This window comes from Sceloporus occidentalis, unplaced genomic scaffold (genome assembly GCF_023333645.1).
Source record: "Sceloporus occidentalis isolate IW3139 unplaced genomic scaffold, rSceOcc1.0.p SCAF_36, whole genome shotgun sequence".
Lineage (NCBI taxonomy): Eukaryota > Metazoa > Chordata > Lepidosauria > Squamata > Phrynosomatidae > Sceloporus > Sceloporus occidentalis.
Genome location: NW_028317016.1, coordinates 9,261,057 through 9,275,746, shown reverse-complemented (window position 1 = coordinate 9,275,746; position 14,690 = coordinate 9,261,057). Strand labels below are relative to the sequence as shown.

General features: G+C 38.5%; 1 protein-coding gene across 1 annotated transcript; it reads left to right on the top strand.

The window, feature by feature from the left end:
* The first annotated feature begins 462 nt into the window (after positions 1-462).
* On the top strand, positions 463-6,844 carry LOC149297921 (CREB3 regulatory factor-like). Its single transcript, XM_089488111.1, has 8 exons — positions 463-552; positions 1,201-1,326; positions 2,244-3,339; positions 4,509-4,703; positions 4,915-5,104; positions 5,607-5,680; positions 6,456-6,578; positions 6,729-6,844. The coding sequence occupies exons 1-8, from the start codon at positions 544-546 to the stop codon at positions 6,842-6,844; spliced, it is 1,929 nt and encodes a 642-aa protein (XP_089344237.1). The 5' UTR covers positions 463-543.
* The last annotated feature ends 7,846 nt before the right edge of the window (positions 6,845-14,690 follow it).

Below are 14,690 nucleotides of genomic sequence, written 5' to 3'. Positions count from 1 at the left end.
TACTGGCAAAAGCCGGGCAGTAAGGCAGCTCAGTGACACACTAGGCAGGTACTGGCATTTAAGGGAATGCTCTGGTACCGGTTATTGGAGTTACCATGTTGGTTTTCTGGAAGGCCTCTAGAGGGCAGCATTTGTTAATAAATGGATAATACATCCCTTAACATTGAAGTGCTTGTGCCTCCTATTCTAAATACAACAAAGCAGCTATTAAATCATTTTTTTTGCTTGTGTATCATAAACTGGTAATTTGCTTGTTCTGTTAATGCATTAATATCCCATAACATAACCAAACTTTTGTGTTTATTTCCAGAGGAATTCAATTTTGCCTTTATACCTTGCCTTTTTGTCTTTCTCTAGGAACCGCGTAAAACATATTCTTTGGATGGGACGTCTGTGACTCCTTTTTCCTGTATTTGGCAAACGGCGACGTTTTATTGCATGTATAATTTTCTTGCCACTGATAACAAGGAAAAGCTGGAAAGAAGGCCCAAGGGGAGGCAAAAAAGGAATTTAGGATTTTGTCTGGAAGACCTGGGCTTTGAGATGCCTCAGGTAATTATTTCAGTTGTTTTCTATTAAATGCAAAATCAAACATGTTGGACAATGAAAAAGTCTCATGTATCTCATTGTAGTTTTACCTTTTGAGTTGAACTTTGTCTATTATTCCTTTGTTTTTATGTATATTTTATTGAGGCTGTTTCAGCTCAACATGCATTCTTGTCATTTAGTGGGTACAATAGATGAATGGGAAACAAGAAAGAAGAGAAGGACCATCTAGCCTGCCCATTTTTCCATCCGGTGTCTTAGGCTTGAACTTTTCTTCATGTTTGTGCTGTGGACTTTAATGCATATGATAGGTGCATGTTCTCTTTAAGATGATTATGCTGTTCCAACTTGCAAATGTGTGGAGGTAATTTTGTAAAATCCACAGTTATGCATTTGCTCATTTGCCCCCCCCCCCCCCCCCCCCGCTGCTTTCCTTGCATCTTGTCACTGCTCATCTACTGGTCAGTGTTAGTGAAAAATCACTTAAAGTGAGCTGGACTTGATGAATGTGGTAAAGCTTCTTCAGAAACTGACATTTAAACTTAACCACACCTTTTCATTGATATGGCACTGCAGATTTATTTTCTCTTTCCTTTAAATCAAAATGGGAATGTTCCTGTGTAGCTTGCTTTAATCACTCTGTTTTCCCCATAGCCCAGTATCAGTGGAATGGACCCTCCTTTCGGGGATGCGTTTCGAAGCCCTGCATTCGCAGAGCAATCTTTGATGAGCACTGATCTACTGGCAAGTAGCTCAGATCCAGACTTCATGTATGAACTGGTAAGCCTACATCAACATCTGTGCTCCCCTAGCTTTATTATGGAACACGGCTAGACTATGAAATGGTACCGGACAATAATTTAAGCCATTATGCAATACTATGGATGCATGGCTTTACTGGTACTGTTCCTCAATTAATGCTTGATTTTCTTTACAATTATAATCTCGTTAAACCTCTTATTTTACTATGTGAAGCAGCTTGCTCAGAAAATGCTTTTCGCTTTATAACTTGGACAGCAGCTAATGCTGTGGATTTCATGGTATCCAGGAAGGACCTATAGAGTCCGTAAATCTACACCTTTCTGATTTATTAGAGTTTCTTGTACCCCTTTTAACTTCAGAATGTATAGTGTTGTTTCATGAGGGTGGCCAAGTTGGATGGTGAATAATTTTTTTTCTAGGGACTGGAGCAGTCCCTGCGGTGATCCATCTTCAATATGGATTAGAGGAGAAATTAATCCCCCCCCTTACCATGATGCATTGAGGTACAGATTGGACAAAGGACAAATAAATGGGTTTTCTGTTTTACAAATTGTAACGTGTTCTTAATATTCCAATTTACAGTTTTGACTGTTAACACTCATGTATAGTTAGATATTAGTTCCGTATTCAGGTAATCTACGCTTGGTTTCTAGTTGTGTTGCTGAAATATGGGAAAGTGTGCTTTAGACATTTTGCTTTAAATGTGTTGGTTCACTTAGATCAATATTAATTGCACGCTCTCAAATGTTTAAAAAATACCCGTGATTCTTTCCCTTGAAAGGTTAATTGTACAATAACACAAGAGTTTTAACTTGTCTTTTCAATTTCTATGGCAACAACCTAACAGTGCCTGCTTTTTCTGGGAAGTGTTTAGTTACAAAGTGTTGAACTTGGAGCTGAAGGAACTTTGATTTAATTTTCTGAATTTCTTTCAGGATAGAGAATTGGGCTATCAGCAAAGTCCAACAGAAAACTTGCTGACACTGGAGGACTGCAGAGACTTTGAAAACTTGGATTCCTTCACAGATATCTTTGAAACCAGTCCACCTTTGTGCTCCAACTGGGAGCAGTGGGACACATACTGCGAGGACTTGACCAAGTACACAAAGCTGACAAGTTGTGAAATATGGGGAACCAAAGAGGTGGATTACCTTGGCCTTGATGACTTCTCTAGTCCATATCAGGATGAGGAGGTGATCAGCAAAACACCCACACTTGCACAGCTTAACAGTGAGGACTCTCAATCAGTCGCTGACTCCCTTTACAATACAGATGGATTCTCATGTCCCAAGATGACCTTTTTCCCAGCAAAGAAAATTGCATCTGCCAGGGCCACTGCTCCTGTGTGTTCATCCAAAGCTACTGTTGTAGATGTGCCATTGGCTGACTGGTCACAAAAGGCTGCTAAGCCAGTGGCCACCACCCAGATGGTGGTGAAGACTAATGTTGCATGTGAAGAGAAAATAAATATCCACGGAGAGTGCAAAGATTATGTGAAGAAAGCTAAGGTCAAAATTAGTCCAGCGCTTCCTAGCCAGCTGTCGGCTACAGTCGTCTCAACAGACGCAGCCAAAGAAAATACTTGCTTTTGTGGTGCCGTGCCCAAAAAGCCAGAGAAGACAAGTGGGGAGGTCTCACTTGGACGAAAAAGTTGTGCTATTCTGCCTTTCAAAGAGACTCAAAAACTTTTCTGCCCACCACCAAATGTGACAACAATTGGTGCGGGGGATGGAAGTGTTGTTGTAGGTGCCTCAGTCTCTGACCCCTTGCAAAAAAAAGAGGAGCACAACTACTCCCTTTTTGTCTCCGAGGGGCTTACAGAGTCAGTAGTAAAGAGTGAGAGCCCACAGCATGAAGAGGATGAAGAGGAGGTTGATTTTGATGAGGAAGATCACGATGAGGGATTTGGTAGTGAGCACGAACTATCAGAGAATGAAGAAGAAGAAGAGGAGGAGGAAGAGGAGGAGGAGGAAGAAGAAGACGACTATGAGGATGATAAGGATGATATCAGTGATACGTTTTCTGAAGCAGGTATTGTAATTCATTTCTATATATAAAATAACTTTCCAATACCCAAATAATTTTTGTGTTTGTAAATTAGAAACTCCGTACTGAAAAGCTTAAAAATTAGAGGCTGTTGACATTTTTGGAACTTGGTTCAGATCCTCTTCTGAAATATGCTTTCTGTGATTGCACCTGCTCATTCTCTTTCTAGTATTCATCTTTTAAATTAGTGAAGGTGTATAATTGCCCATTACCAAGAAAAAAAAATGTTCATTACTTATTTACAAAATACTTCCAAAAATAAGCTGATAAGTTTGGTAAAATAAAAGCCAGGGCCGTACTTAGAGTATTTGGCACCTGGGGTGGATCCTATATTTCACACCCCCTGCCGCCCCCTACTTTTAAAATGTAAAAATGTTCATGCTCTTACTTTTTCGCATGCGTCCTGTCTTCTCCACCGACCACTTCTGTGTCCCTGTCTCCTTTCCCTCAGCTCTGCTCCTTCTCCTCTTGCCTCTTCTTCTCGCTTTTCTCTGTGTCCCCTTTCTTCGTCTGCTTCTCTGTGACCCAGGCCTCTCTAAGCACTTCCGCAAACGGGTGGATACGCCAGGGACCCCTGATTGGAGGAATGGGGAGAGGCTGTTCCTGTGTCAAAGTGCTCTGGGAGGCCCGGTTTATGGAGAAGTGGACGAAGAAAGATGACACTGGGAAAAGAGGAAGAACCGGAAGAGGCAAGGGACAAAGCGGAGCTCTGGGTAAAGAGGCAGGGACACTTAAGCTGTCGGCAGAGAAGGTAGGGAGACACAGAGAGAGAGTGAATATTTGAGAGGCTTGAGATCTCTGTGTGGAGGATGTGCTGCCATTTAAAACGTCCCATACACCGAAATCACCAAACGGTCGCTAGCTTCTTTAAACACCTTTCATTATTGTTCCCGTTCCATAGCGATGTGCGCAAGTCTTGCATTTAGCGGTATTATTCTCATAACTTTCTTAAACTTGTTTCCAATTGTGTACTAAAAGGATTTAGCGTGATAATAGCACGCTTGCTTTGACCGTGTTTTGGGGGTTAAGCCGAGATGACGGCTTCTGGTTTGCTCCCCTGCGCGTAAGGATGTTGCATGTTACGTTATTCTGCATTTTATTGCACTCTGGGAAATTAAGTTGTGTGTTTTTGTTTTTTTTCTTCCTTGTTTCAGGCTGTGAAAATGATGCAGTGGAAGATTTGAAAGGGATCACTGCTGTGTCTTCAAGGAAACGAGGGAAGAGGCGGTACTTCTGGGAATATAGTGAGCAGCTCTTGCCTCCTCATCAGGACGGGATGCTGAGACCATCTGAATGGAATAGGGATACCCTCCCCAGTAACATGTACCAGAAGAACGGATTGCATCATGGTATTTAACTATGGGAAAAGCTCATTCTTGAATTTGCCTGTACCTGTTCTGTGTAATTAGGTCAATCTCAACAATTTGGTTCAAGATATTAATGTAATGCAATTGCTGATGCATCTTGAATTATGCAGACCGTATTTATGTTACCATAAATCTTAGATGTAGACATCTCGAATTTTTTTTTCTTATACATAGCGCTTTGTGTTTTAACTAGGCAAGTACACCGTGAAGAAGTCTCGCAGGACAGATGTCGAGGACCTTACTCCTAACCCAAGGAAGCTCCTGCAGATTGGTGGCGAGTTGCGTAAACTAAACAAAGTTATCAGTGACCTGACGCCTGTGTCTGAACTTCCTGTCAATGCCCGGCCACGATCCCGCAAGGAGAAAAACAAGCTGGCTTCAAGGTAAACAAGGAAACCGGTGAACTCATCGCTCAAATTGTCAGCCGGTTCTTGTTACAGAAAATATTTGATATGTAAATGTTAGAGGTGTGAGTTCCACAAAAAATAGCCCAGCGAAGGTACTTCCAGTGAAGTTACTCATTCCACAACTACACATTTCCATTGGTAGTGATCTAAAGCATTTTGCTGGATGTGCTTTTGATGAGCTTCTTTTGTGGCCTTCATCAGTTTTGGGACATTGCTGTGTTTTGACATTAACGTTGGGGTTATTTTTGATACTTGATCTCTATGTACGTTTATAAGACCGTTTGGCTAGTGTCGGTCTCTTCTGGTATTGCCTCCATACTGTACCGTTTTGCTATCTAGCACAGCTCTAACCTAATTTTTTGCCCACCCTTACTATTACGCTTCGACTAGACTGTTAGTTTTCTGCGTTTTATTTGTACTTCTTGTTAACTGTATGAAACGTGGTGTTTTTCTCTTCCCTACTACTCATCGTATTCAGAGCTTGTCGTCTAAAGAAGAAAGCTCAGTATGAGGCCAACAAAGTCAAACTCTGGGGTCTGAATACTGAATATGGTAGGTGTTCTATTTCTGTTTGAATTTGGGTTAGATTTGCTTAGCTTTAATGTTTCACGTGTGTTAAAGCCATTTCCAGTAACTTTCCAGTGACGTATGATCATCATTTATAACACTTTTATAATTGTTTTTCTAATTGAGCTTAGACCATGATTATAGACCTACCCCTGGAAACTGCAAGGCAAAATTAGTAGGTTTTTATTTTTCCCTGATATTTTTTTTTTGTGTCTGTGCGTTTTTTTGTTCAAATAATAACCTATTACTTAGAATAATTGTCCTGCTACTGGGTGTGAAAGACTTGTCACCCATCCTTGTTATCATCTTTTGCCTTCGGTGAGGGGTTTGTCTTGTACATCTGTTTAAACACGTTGTGTTTAAATACTGCTTGATAGGCTGGTCCACCCCCAAGTCTTTTCCTTCTGGAGACTTTAGAGGTGTTCTGTTTTAATAAATCTCGTGTGTGTGTGTGTGTACGTAATTTCTGTAGTACTGAGGTGTGGGGCACGGGCTGTTGTGTCCAGGCACCCCCTATGTACGTTTTTTATGCTGCTCGTGTAGCCAGTCTCGTCCTTTTAGTTTGCAGCCGTGTCAAGTAGCAGGTGGCATGCCTGTCATTAAAATACCAGTGCTGATTCTAATCCTCTGTCTCATTCGGGTTACGTTTTAATGGCAAAACAAAGTATAAGTATATGTATAGACTAGGTGTGGAAGAGTTGCCATCTGCTGCAAATGATGTCCATTTTCCATACAATATTGTTTTATTCCCTTTATGCAGATAACTTGCTGTATGTGATCAATACAATCAAGCAGGAAATCATGAGCCGGATTCAGATTCCTTGGGAGGAATGGTCTTCCAGCATGGAACAGAAACTGGAGATGCTTATTAAAGATACATTGGGTAAGGTCATGTGTGTTCTTCTTTCTGGATTGCCCTCACACATTTCACAGTACCTTTTTTTTTGTAATGTAATTTTGTAGACCACACTATTCCATAGGTGTGTATAGATTTTACTGAAACCTTGTTAATTCGTATCTTTTTCTTTTTCAGGATCACCAGTTGGTTGTCAGACCTCTGAATTTGTAAATCAGGTTTTGGAGAAGACCTCCGAAGGAGACCCAACTGGTGGCCTTGTGGGGCTGCGTATACCCACCTCAAAGGTGTGACCACCTCCCATCATAGCCAGCATCGATGTCCGGTCCTCTCAAGTCTTCTGAATCTCTAGTGTAAATTTTTCATTCCGTTTTTTGCATGTATATCCTCCTGTCAGTTATTATGGTTAATTTATTATTATTATTTGTAGACAGACTACATAGTCTTAGAAAGCAAGTTAAACAAAATATAAGCATACAGGGAGGACTCCATGCATGAAACAGTCGTTCATCACAAGGTCAACAACTTAAAGCCTTGTAATATTTGTCTCTTTCTGTTTTAGATTCAGAAACTGATGCATTAAGTTACTATAGTGAGCTAATGCCAAAATTAGCTAGTGGATGCTTTTGAGCACAATTTTTTTTGTTGTTGTTGTTGTTGTGGAAGGCACTATTTCGCACCTGATTCTGCTGGGATTTTGGTGATACAAATCTACTCTGTCCACAGAAGACTTTTTTTGGTTTAAGGTCTTAGCTAAAGGGCCCAACATCATATAGTCTAGCATAAGTACAGCTGTTGTAAAAACTAGTACTAAATACAGAGCGTAAAATTCTTGCGATTATGGAAATGTTTGTCGCAAGCAACACTATCATTTAAAGAAAACTTATCTTCGTGCCTTGTACTATTTGGAGTGGGAAGACACTTCTACAGCTTAAAGCCGTTAAAATTGTTTTTTCTATGCTTTTAAAAAAGTGAAAAAAAACCACAACCAAAAAAAAAAAAATTGTAGTGTAGTGGGCAAAAATTCCTAATACGGTATATAAGTATAGGGTAAAGCTTAAGTGTGCAAACTCCCTGTGACATCCTTTTTTTCTGAATGTACATAGAAACAAATGTAGATACGTGCCACAGAGTCTGTGAATTGTATAGATGTTAAAACAAAACAAAAAAAAGAGAAAAAAGAAAAAAAAAAAAAATTGAAAAAAAGTATACAAATGGTGGCTCTTGAAGTTTCTTAGCCGCAATATTGTTTAATTTTTTTTTTTTTATTTTTTTTTAACGTTCCCTTCGGTACTTGTAACCGGAAAAGAGAAAAAAAAATCTAGAAAATTGCACATTACTTTGATTGTTTTCTTTTTTGGTTTGTACCAAAGACAAACAAATTGAGGTGGCAGATTGCCTGTCAAAGTAAAGTTTTGCACAGCTTATAACATACTGTAATGAATGTAAACAAATACATATATATATATATATATATATATATATATATATATATATATATTATATATATAAAAAATTGAGGTAAGCAGAGAGGGATTCCAAACTGTGAATATTTTTTTTTTTTCTTACTTAGTGGTCCAATTTATATGAATATGTATACATGTATAATGGAGGGTGCATTCACAATCTCGTGTCTATGGTAAAGAGTGTTTCTTTCCCTTTTGTAGATATAGAGAACAAGTATATACATGTATCTTACATGCATGTGTATATACAAGCTATTTATATGCTATGATATGATATTTTCAGATATTTGGGAAATATGTTGAGCTGCTACATTTCAAATAGTTGAATAAACTTCCAGAATCTGAATTATTTCCAGAAGGTGTACAGCTTAATATAAACCATTTGCCACTCTTGGGTATTAAATACAAAATCTATATATATATATATATAATACTATATCTATATTTTTGCTATTGTAACATGCACCTGGATATATCGAGGAAGATCTAAGAGTCCAATACTTTATTTGCCAATTTTTTTGTTTCTTTACGATACAGAGCATGGTATAGTTTCAAATATTTAAAGTAATTTAGATCGGTGAAAACAAAAAAGTAAAAAAAAAAATATAATAAAAAATCTATATATTTTTGTACCTGTTCTGTAAGAATTGAAGAATTGCTTACTTGGTAACTTGATTTTTATTTTTTATTTATTTTTTTGTTGAGGTGAATTTGTTTTATCCTGCATTTAGTAATTATCTGATGGAAATAATCTGGATGTCAGTGTTAGTTTGTGGTAACCTAGCTGTGTTGCAGCACTAAAGGGATTGATCTTTAACAGTCTCCTTTCATTCCCTATAGATCTGTGGCCTGACCGGTTACAGAGTTTTCATTCTGCCCAGTTTTATTTACTTTCTAGGTTTTGTTTATCTAATTACAGAGTATATGGAGAGGTGAATCTTTATAATTAGACATATATATATATATATATATATATATATATATATATATATATATATATATATATATATTCTTGCTCCCCTTTAAATTAGTTTATATTTATGATTCACAAGGCACTCGAGTATCACCAAGATGAAATCTTACCCAACCCTGACATGCCTTAAATGGAGCTCTGAATGGTCCATTTCAAGTCCATAAATATATTCTTTAAATTCACTATATTCTGTGGATTGTCATAATATAGAATAGTGTTTATTAAAGTAATATAGATAAGTAAAAACAAATCCAGTGTGGCAAAGTATTCAGTATATAATGTCTATGGAAGTATCCCCCTTGTGTACCTGTATATTCATATCATGTTATTCCAGCTATTGAGTACACTTACTGCTTTTTTTTCTCTCTCTCCCTCGCCCCTGTTTTCCTATAGATTTTTAAGATCTGGATTACATGACCCATGCTTAGCTGCAACACATGGTTGTTTAGCATTTTTGCTTAATGCAGGATAAAAGAGTTTGCCTCCTATAGTGTAGTGGTGCTATATAGGATACAGAAAGAGATTACTTATATCTTTGTGTGCCCCTGTTGTCCATCATTGGAAACCGAGGTCAGGCGCAGGGGTCCGCACCTTTTAGTCAGTGTTATGTTGTGATTGAAAGTTAAATGATTCTCAACCGTTTGATAGCCTGGTGTAGCAATACTTCTTGTTCTATCGACTCGTCGCTAATGTATAGCTCTGTCTCTAGTTGCATAGTTAGATTTCGTAAAAGTGCAGTGTTGCAGATCTAGCTTATAATTCACAATACCTTACCTAGACATCAGCGGCAGATATTAGTATGCAGCGTCCATGTAATCGATCGCATGATGTATTGATAAATCCTAGCCAAAGCCCGGGTTGTTTCTCAAAAGAATATGTATATGCCTTTGGCCCATAAACTGAAGACTTAGTCTTAGTATTACTCTTCAGTTGCTGCTATGTTGAGTGAGTGAGTTTGTTTTCTTTTGTTTTCATTTTACATTTTTGGAAGGTGCTTGTTCACTTTATTGCACTCGTATTGTCCAGTAGAAGGCCAGACCCTCTATTAATAAAATAATCTTTTTTTATTTAAGTGATTTCTAAGGTGGGAGTTGGCAGGAGTTTCGGAGTGCCTTATCGACAATTGTGTTTCCCAGTCTCTTCCTCCAAAGCCTTTTTTGAGAAACGAGAGGTGTTCGAGTACAAATATTTATTTTTTTCTTGAAGACCTCTGCCTCAATGGTATTCTCTTGGCATTTTAAGGCAATTCTGAAACTGAAGGCAAATAAGATCTATTTGCATGAAGTGATAGGGTTTATCAATGCACAGTTATGCCAAAACCCTTTACCACTTTCCACAATAAGAGGGTCCTTTCCATGTACTGTAACGTCTCCGACTTTAACTACTGTAACGATATTCCAAGCCATTTCAACAGTAGACTGTAACCAACAGAAGCATCCCGACTTCCAGCAAATCTTGACCTCTTTAATTGCATCTGCTTTATAATGAACAGGGCTAGCAGCGTGCCAGTTATTTGTAAAGGTGAATGGGATAAACTTCTCTCTACCTATGCTTTTCTTCACACAAATGAATATGCTCTGCTTTCCCTCAAAGCACAATTGAATAATAGGCTTGTAAGGCTCAGGAAACTTATTTATACAAGCCAGCAGTATATTTCAGTGGCTGCTCAAAATAAAAAGAGTAAAATGTATAGCAGCAAATCCCAGTTTCGAGGTGGTGGACTTGGCCGCGTGACGTCACGCAATCATGCAGAGTCTTTAAAGTGCGTTGTGTTGTTTCAATTAGGAGGTAATCTGTCTTGTAGTCTGAATAACCCTTTACTTGAACAAGTGCCCATTAACATAAACATTTATTTTAATATTTAAAGGGATTTTTTTTTTTATATATATATATATAATATGGAAATTTCCAGATCCCAGGTTCTGAACTTTTTCTATGGTTCAGTGAAACCGGCTCGCAGAATTCTGTTTAAAAGCATCTTTAACCCATACCTTAGGCCATATATCTAATTCATCTCCGTTTGGGATGAAGTGTTTCAATTTCCCAGATTAGTTTCAGTCCGGATTCCTACAATTCCTTTGCAACATTAGGATGGTTTGCCAACACCACACAATTGTTATCGTCTCTGGTCTGATATTATAAGTATCTCAGGGTGGTGGCCTTTTACGGATGGGCCTGGTTTTCTGTAGCGGTTCCTTGTAGCGAATTTCTAACAAAAATCATAGATTGTGGTTTATGATACCAAAATGTCCAACTAAAATAATGAGAATAATGCACTTACGTTTATCTATCTAGTCCATCTGTGCCGTTGCCTTACAACAACCCTTTTGCTGCTACTTTATTCGTTAATACAAGGCAAACCACATTACAGACAATCGTGCGACAAACCCCCGGAGCTTTATCATGACAAATTCAAAGCAGTTTTGATCATGGGTTAATGATCTCAAAATGAGCAGGACTTGTTCCAAGAGAGATGATCCAACAAATGTCACTGCGCCATTAGGACAGCGTTTATCCTTTCTGCCGCTGGTGGCAACATTAGCCTCTGCGCGGCGGTGAAAAGTGTTTTCTCACCAAAACGTTGCAGATTTGTAATCCCCTCCCCCTGTTTTCGGCACGTCTAAGTCTATTGTTCAGGCACTGTGTTCGTTGTCCCCACCGTTAGGCGTAGCACTTCTGCCTCTTAAGGCCCCCTGACTCAAGAGTGCCGGCGTTGACATTACTAGGGTTCTTGTTCCCAAACTGACACTTTATTTTTTACGAATTTATACGAGTATCTCAGAAAAGCACTTTGTTCAGAAATGAAAAATCGAATCTTGGTTTTGTTTTTTTTTTGTTTTTTTTTTCGTAGATATTTTTCCTACAATTTGCTGCTAATAACTCCTGGGTGCCTCTGTATGCTGCGGCATTACTTGACCTGAAATAACCGCTGGCAGTAGGATACAGAGGGGAAACTATGTCTGATGTCGTGTTTAACTCACGCGGTTGTCCATGCGACCTCTTGTCATCAGGAGCATAGTCAGACAGTCCTAAACCTACATGTTCCTTCGTGCCAGGTCCTGAAAATATCGTGGCATCCAGTCATTATCTGTAGAAACTTTTTTTTTTTTTTTCTCTACTACTAAAAATGGTGACTATAAGTATCGTTGGGTACCTTCATTTTTGTTTGCATTCCCGAGGCTGCAGCTTCTAGCCTTTAGTGTTCTGCACAAGAAAGCTGCAGCGCTTGTGGTCCTTGGCCAAGTAAGATCATGGAAACCATAGTTTAGCGGAAAGCCTGCGATTCTTACGATGTGTTTTCCGATCATCGCAAGTCAATTAGATTTATAGAAGTTTGAAATTCTAAATTTTTTTTCTCTGGGACCATTATGACTCCGAGATTTATTTATTTTTTTCTCTCCCCCATTTCTTTTTGGGAAGATGGATTTTGTTATTTGACTGTCTATCTATGGTCCTGACTACCAGGAGCCACCTTGCACCCTCCTCACAATGAAAGAGTGACATAGGAAAGCTGTGCGGCTTTACACTTTAACCAGGAGACTCTGTGGTATTTAAACAAAAATACAGTCTAGATATGGTTTTACTTTGATGCCAGTAATATTCTGCTTCCTCTATTGTCATGTAAAATGTGTGTATGTATGTGTGTAATATATGCATATATATATTACATACATTATATCTAATATAAATCTGTTTAGTGTATAGTTATTGCTTTTATGAAAAAAAACAATGTTTTAAGTGTATAAGTAAAATCATACTTGTATGGATATATATATATATAAATCTCTTGTTTTCTGCATTGCGTGTTCCTCATGTACTTGGAGAGCCAGATTTCAGCTACTTGCACAGCTGCAGGTCCGCTCCGACTCCTGTGGCTTCTAAATCACATGTAATTCACTTGTTCCTATTGCTCTACCGGCCCCTTTTTTGCACATCGTACGCCTGTCACTAAAGTTGGTGTCTCAGGCGGAATGGAACGTTTCCTTGGTCTCCATGCCTGATCGAGATTGTGACCACGTGGAATGATTATATAGTTGGCAGCTCTATTCATATTTATTAGAAATAGATCTGGTTGTGAAAAGCGTGGTCACTGCAGTATAAGTTTCCTAATAAATGCGGTAAAACGTAAAGGTACCTGGGACGTCATTAACCAGAGGTCTCTAAGCACTGTCTGTTCCAGTATTCTTTATTTCCCATCATGCACATTTGACATTTCATAAATGTCTTTCTGTATGTTGGGATAAACATAGAAGCGTACTTTTTTCATTCTAGCGTAACTTTTACAATGTGTTTTCCTTGCCTGCCGTGTGTATATATGACTGTGCCTTACTTGTACATTCTGAATACTAGCCTGGGCGCCTCCTAAGCCCAGATCTTCGGACCATTCAGGAAAAAAAACTTCATTCTGTGCATGACGCGAACTAACTAAAAGAAGTGTCCCATCTGGGGTTAGCTTCCCCTGCTTGGGAACGATACAGCTTCATCTCACACAAAGCATGCTACCTAAGGTAGTGGGTCAAGGAAGAAAGTCTGGGTTATTTTTTGCACTGAGAAGGTACTTGGGCACCTTTTCATTGTTACGTGGAATGGAAAGGTAGTGGGTAAGGATGACAAAAACTTCCTTGATAAAACCAATCTTACTGCAATATGAAGTATTATTTTCAAATAATTATTAATAAATCTACACACACACGCGCACACACACTCTAGACCTGTATGTTGATCATGTTCTGTTTTGGGTCTCGTGAACCTTCCATTTCAACATATGGCTTCCACCAACAGATGTTTGTGCACAGTTGACACAATTGGTGATTTATGTTCCTTCACGGCATGTTTAGAGAATGACCAGCTATCTTGGTCGCCATGATGTTGTAAGATTGCAGTCCAAACCTGGCTTTCCAAGCATTCTTCATTCTGTGTACTGTAGTTTGAATTTCAGTGACCCTGGATGAACACTGGGACTTGGAATTGAAATTTGGACTGGATTAAAATAATAAAGTGACAACACCGCTGCTTTTACAGCAATACTGTAAACTAATTAGAAAGTGATGATATTTGCTATGGTTTTTTGCTGCTATGGGTATACTTGGTGGTTATGATGAGCACGCCACCTTTTTTGTTTTATGGCCGTTTATAAGCAAAGTATTTTGGCATATATAACAACGGAACAAGACACGCTGCATGTCTTGTCGCTTTCTTGCCATTGGCGGTGCTCTCTGAATTTACTTAAATTATGATAAGGTACTTAATAGAAAGGAGGCACGTTCCCAGGCAACCATGGAAGCTCCATGCAATAGTTGTCTTTGAATTAGCTTTATTATTCAGCCAATGGAATACAATATAAGGGGAGATACAGGACAAATAAACTTTTTTTTCAATGCTTTATGACTTATAATCATAAGCATGCAATAGTATTTTGACACTGAAATCTATCGCCAGAGGGGTTTTTTGGATTATTGTTTGGATTATTACTAATCCTTTGATGCATACCCATGTTATTGGTATTCTGCATATAAAGAGCCCATGAAAAATAGTGTTCAACTACATAACTGTCTGATGAAACAAACCTTTGTCATTGTATTTAAGCGCCACTTTATGGTATGGAATGTCGTCGTCTTTTTTTTTTTTTTTTTTTTTTTTGATGGGCTCTTAATCAGTCCACTGGGCTACCAGATACCCCCTCCAGAAACGTATTGGATG

What these genes read in the sequence shown, in the direction of transcription:
- LOC149297921 (XM_089488111.1), top strand. An exon ending in TGATACGTTTTCTGAAGCAG is followed by an intron (nt 3,340 to 4,508) that starts GTATTGTAATTC and finishes TCCTTGTTTCAG; the next exon opens with GCTGTGAAAATGATGCAGTG. An exon ending in GAAGAACGGATTGCATCATG is followed by an intron (nt 4,704 to 4,914) that starts GTATTTAACTAT and finishes TGTTTTAACTAG; the next exon opens with GCAAGTACACCGTGAAGAAG.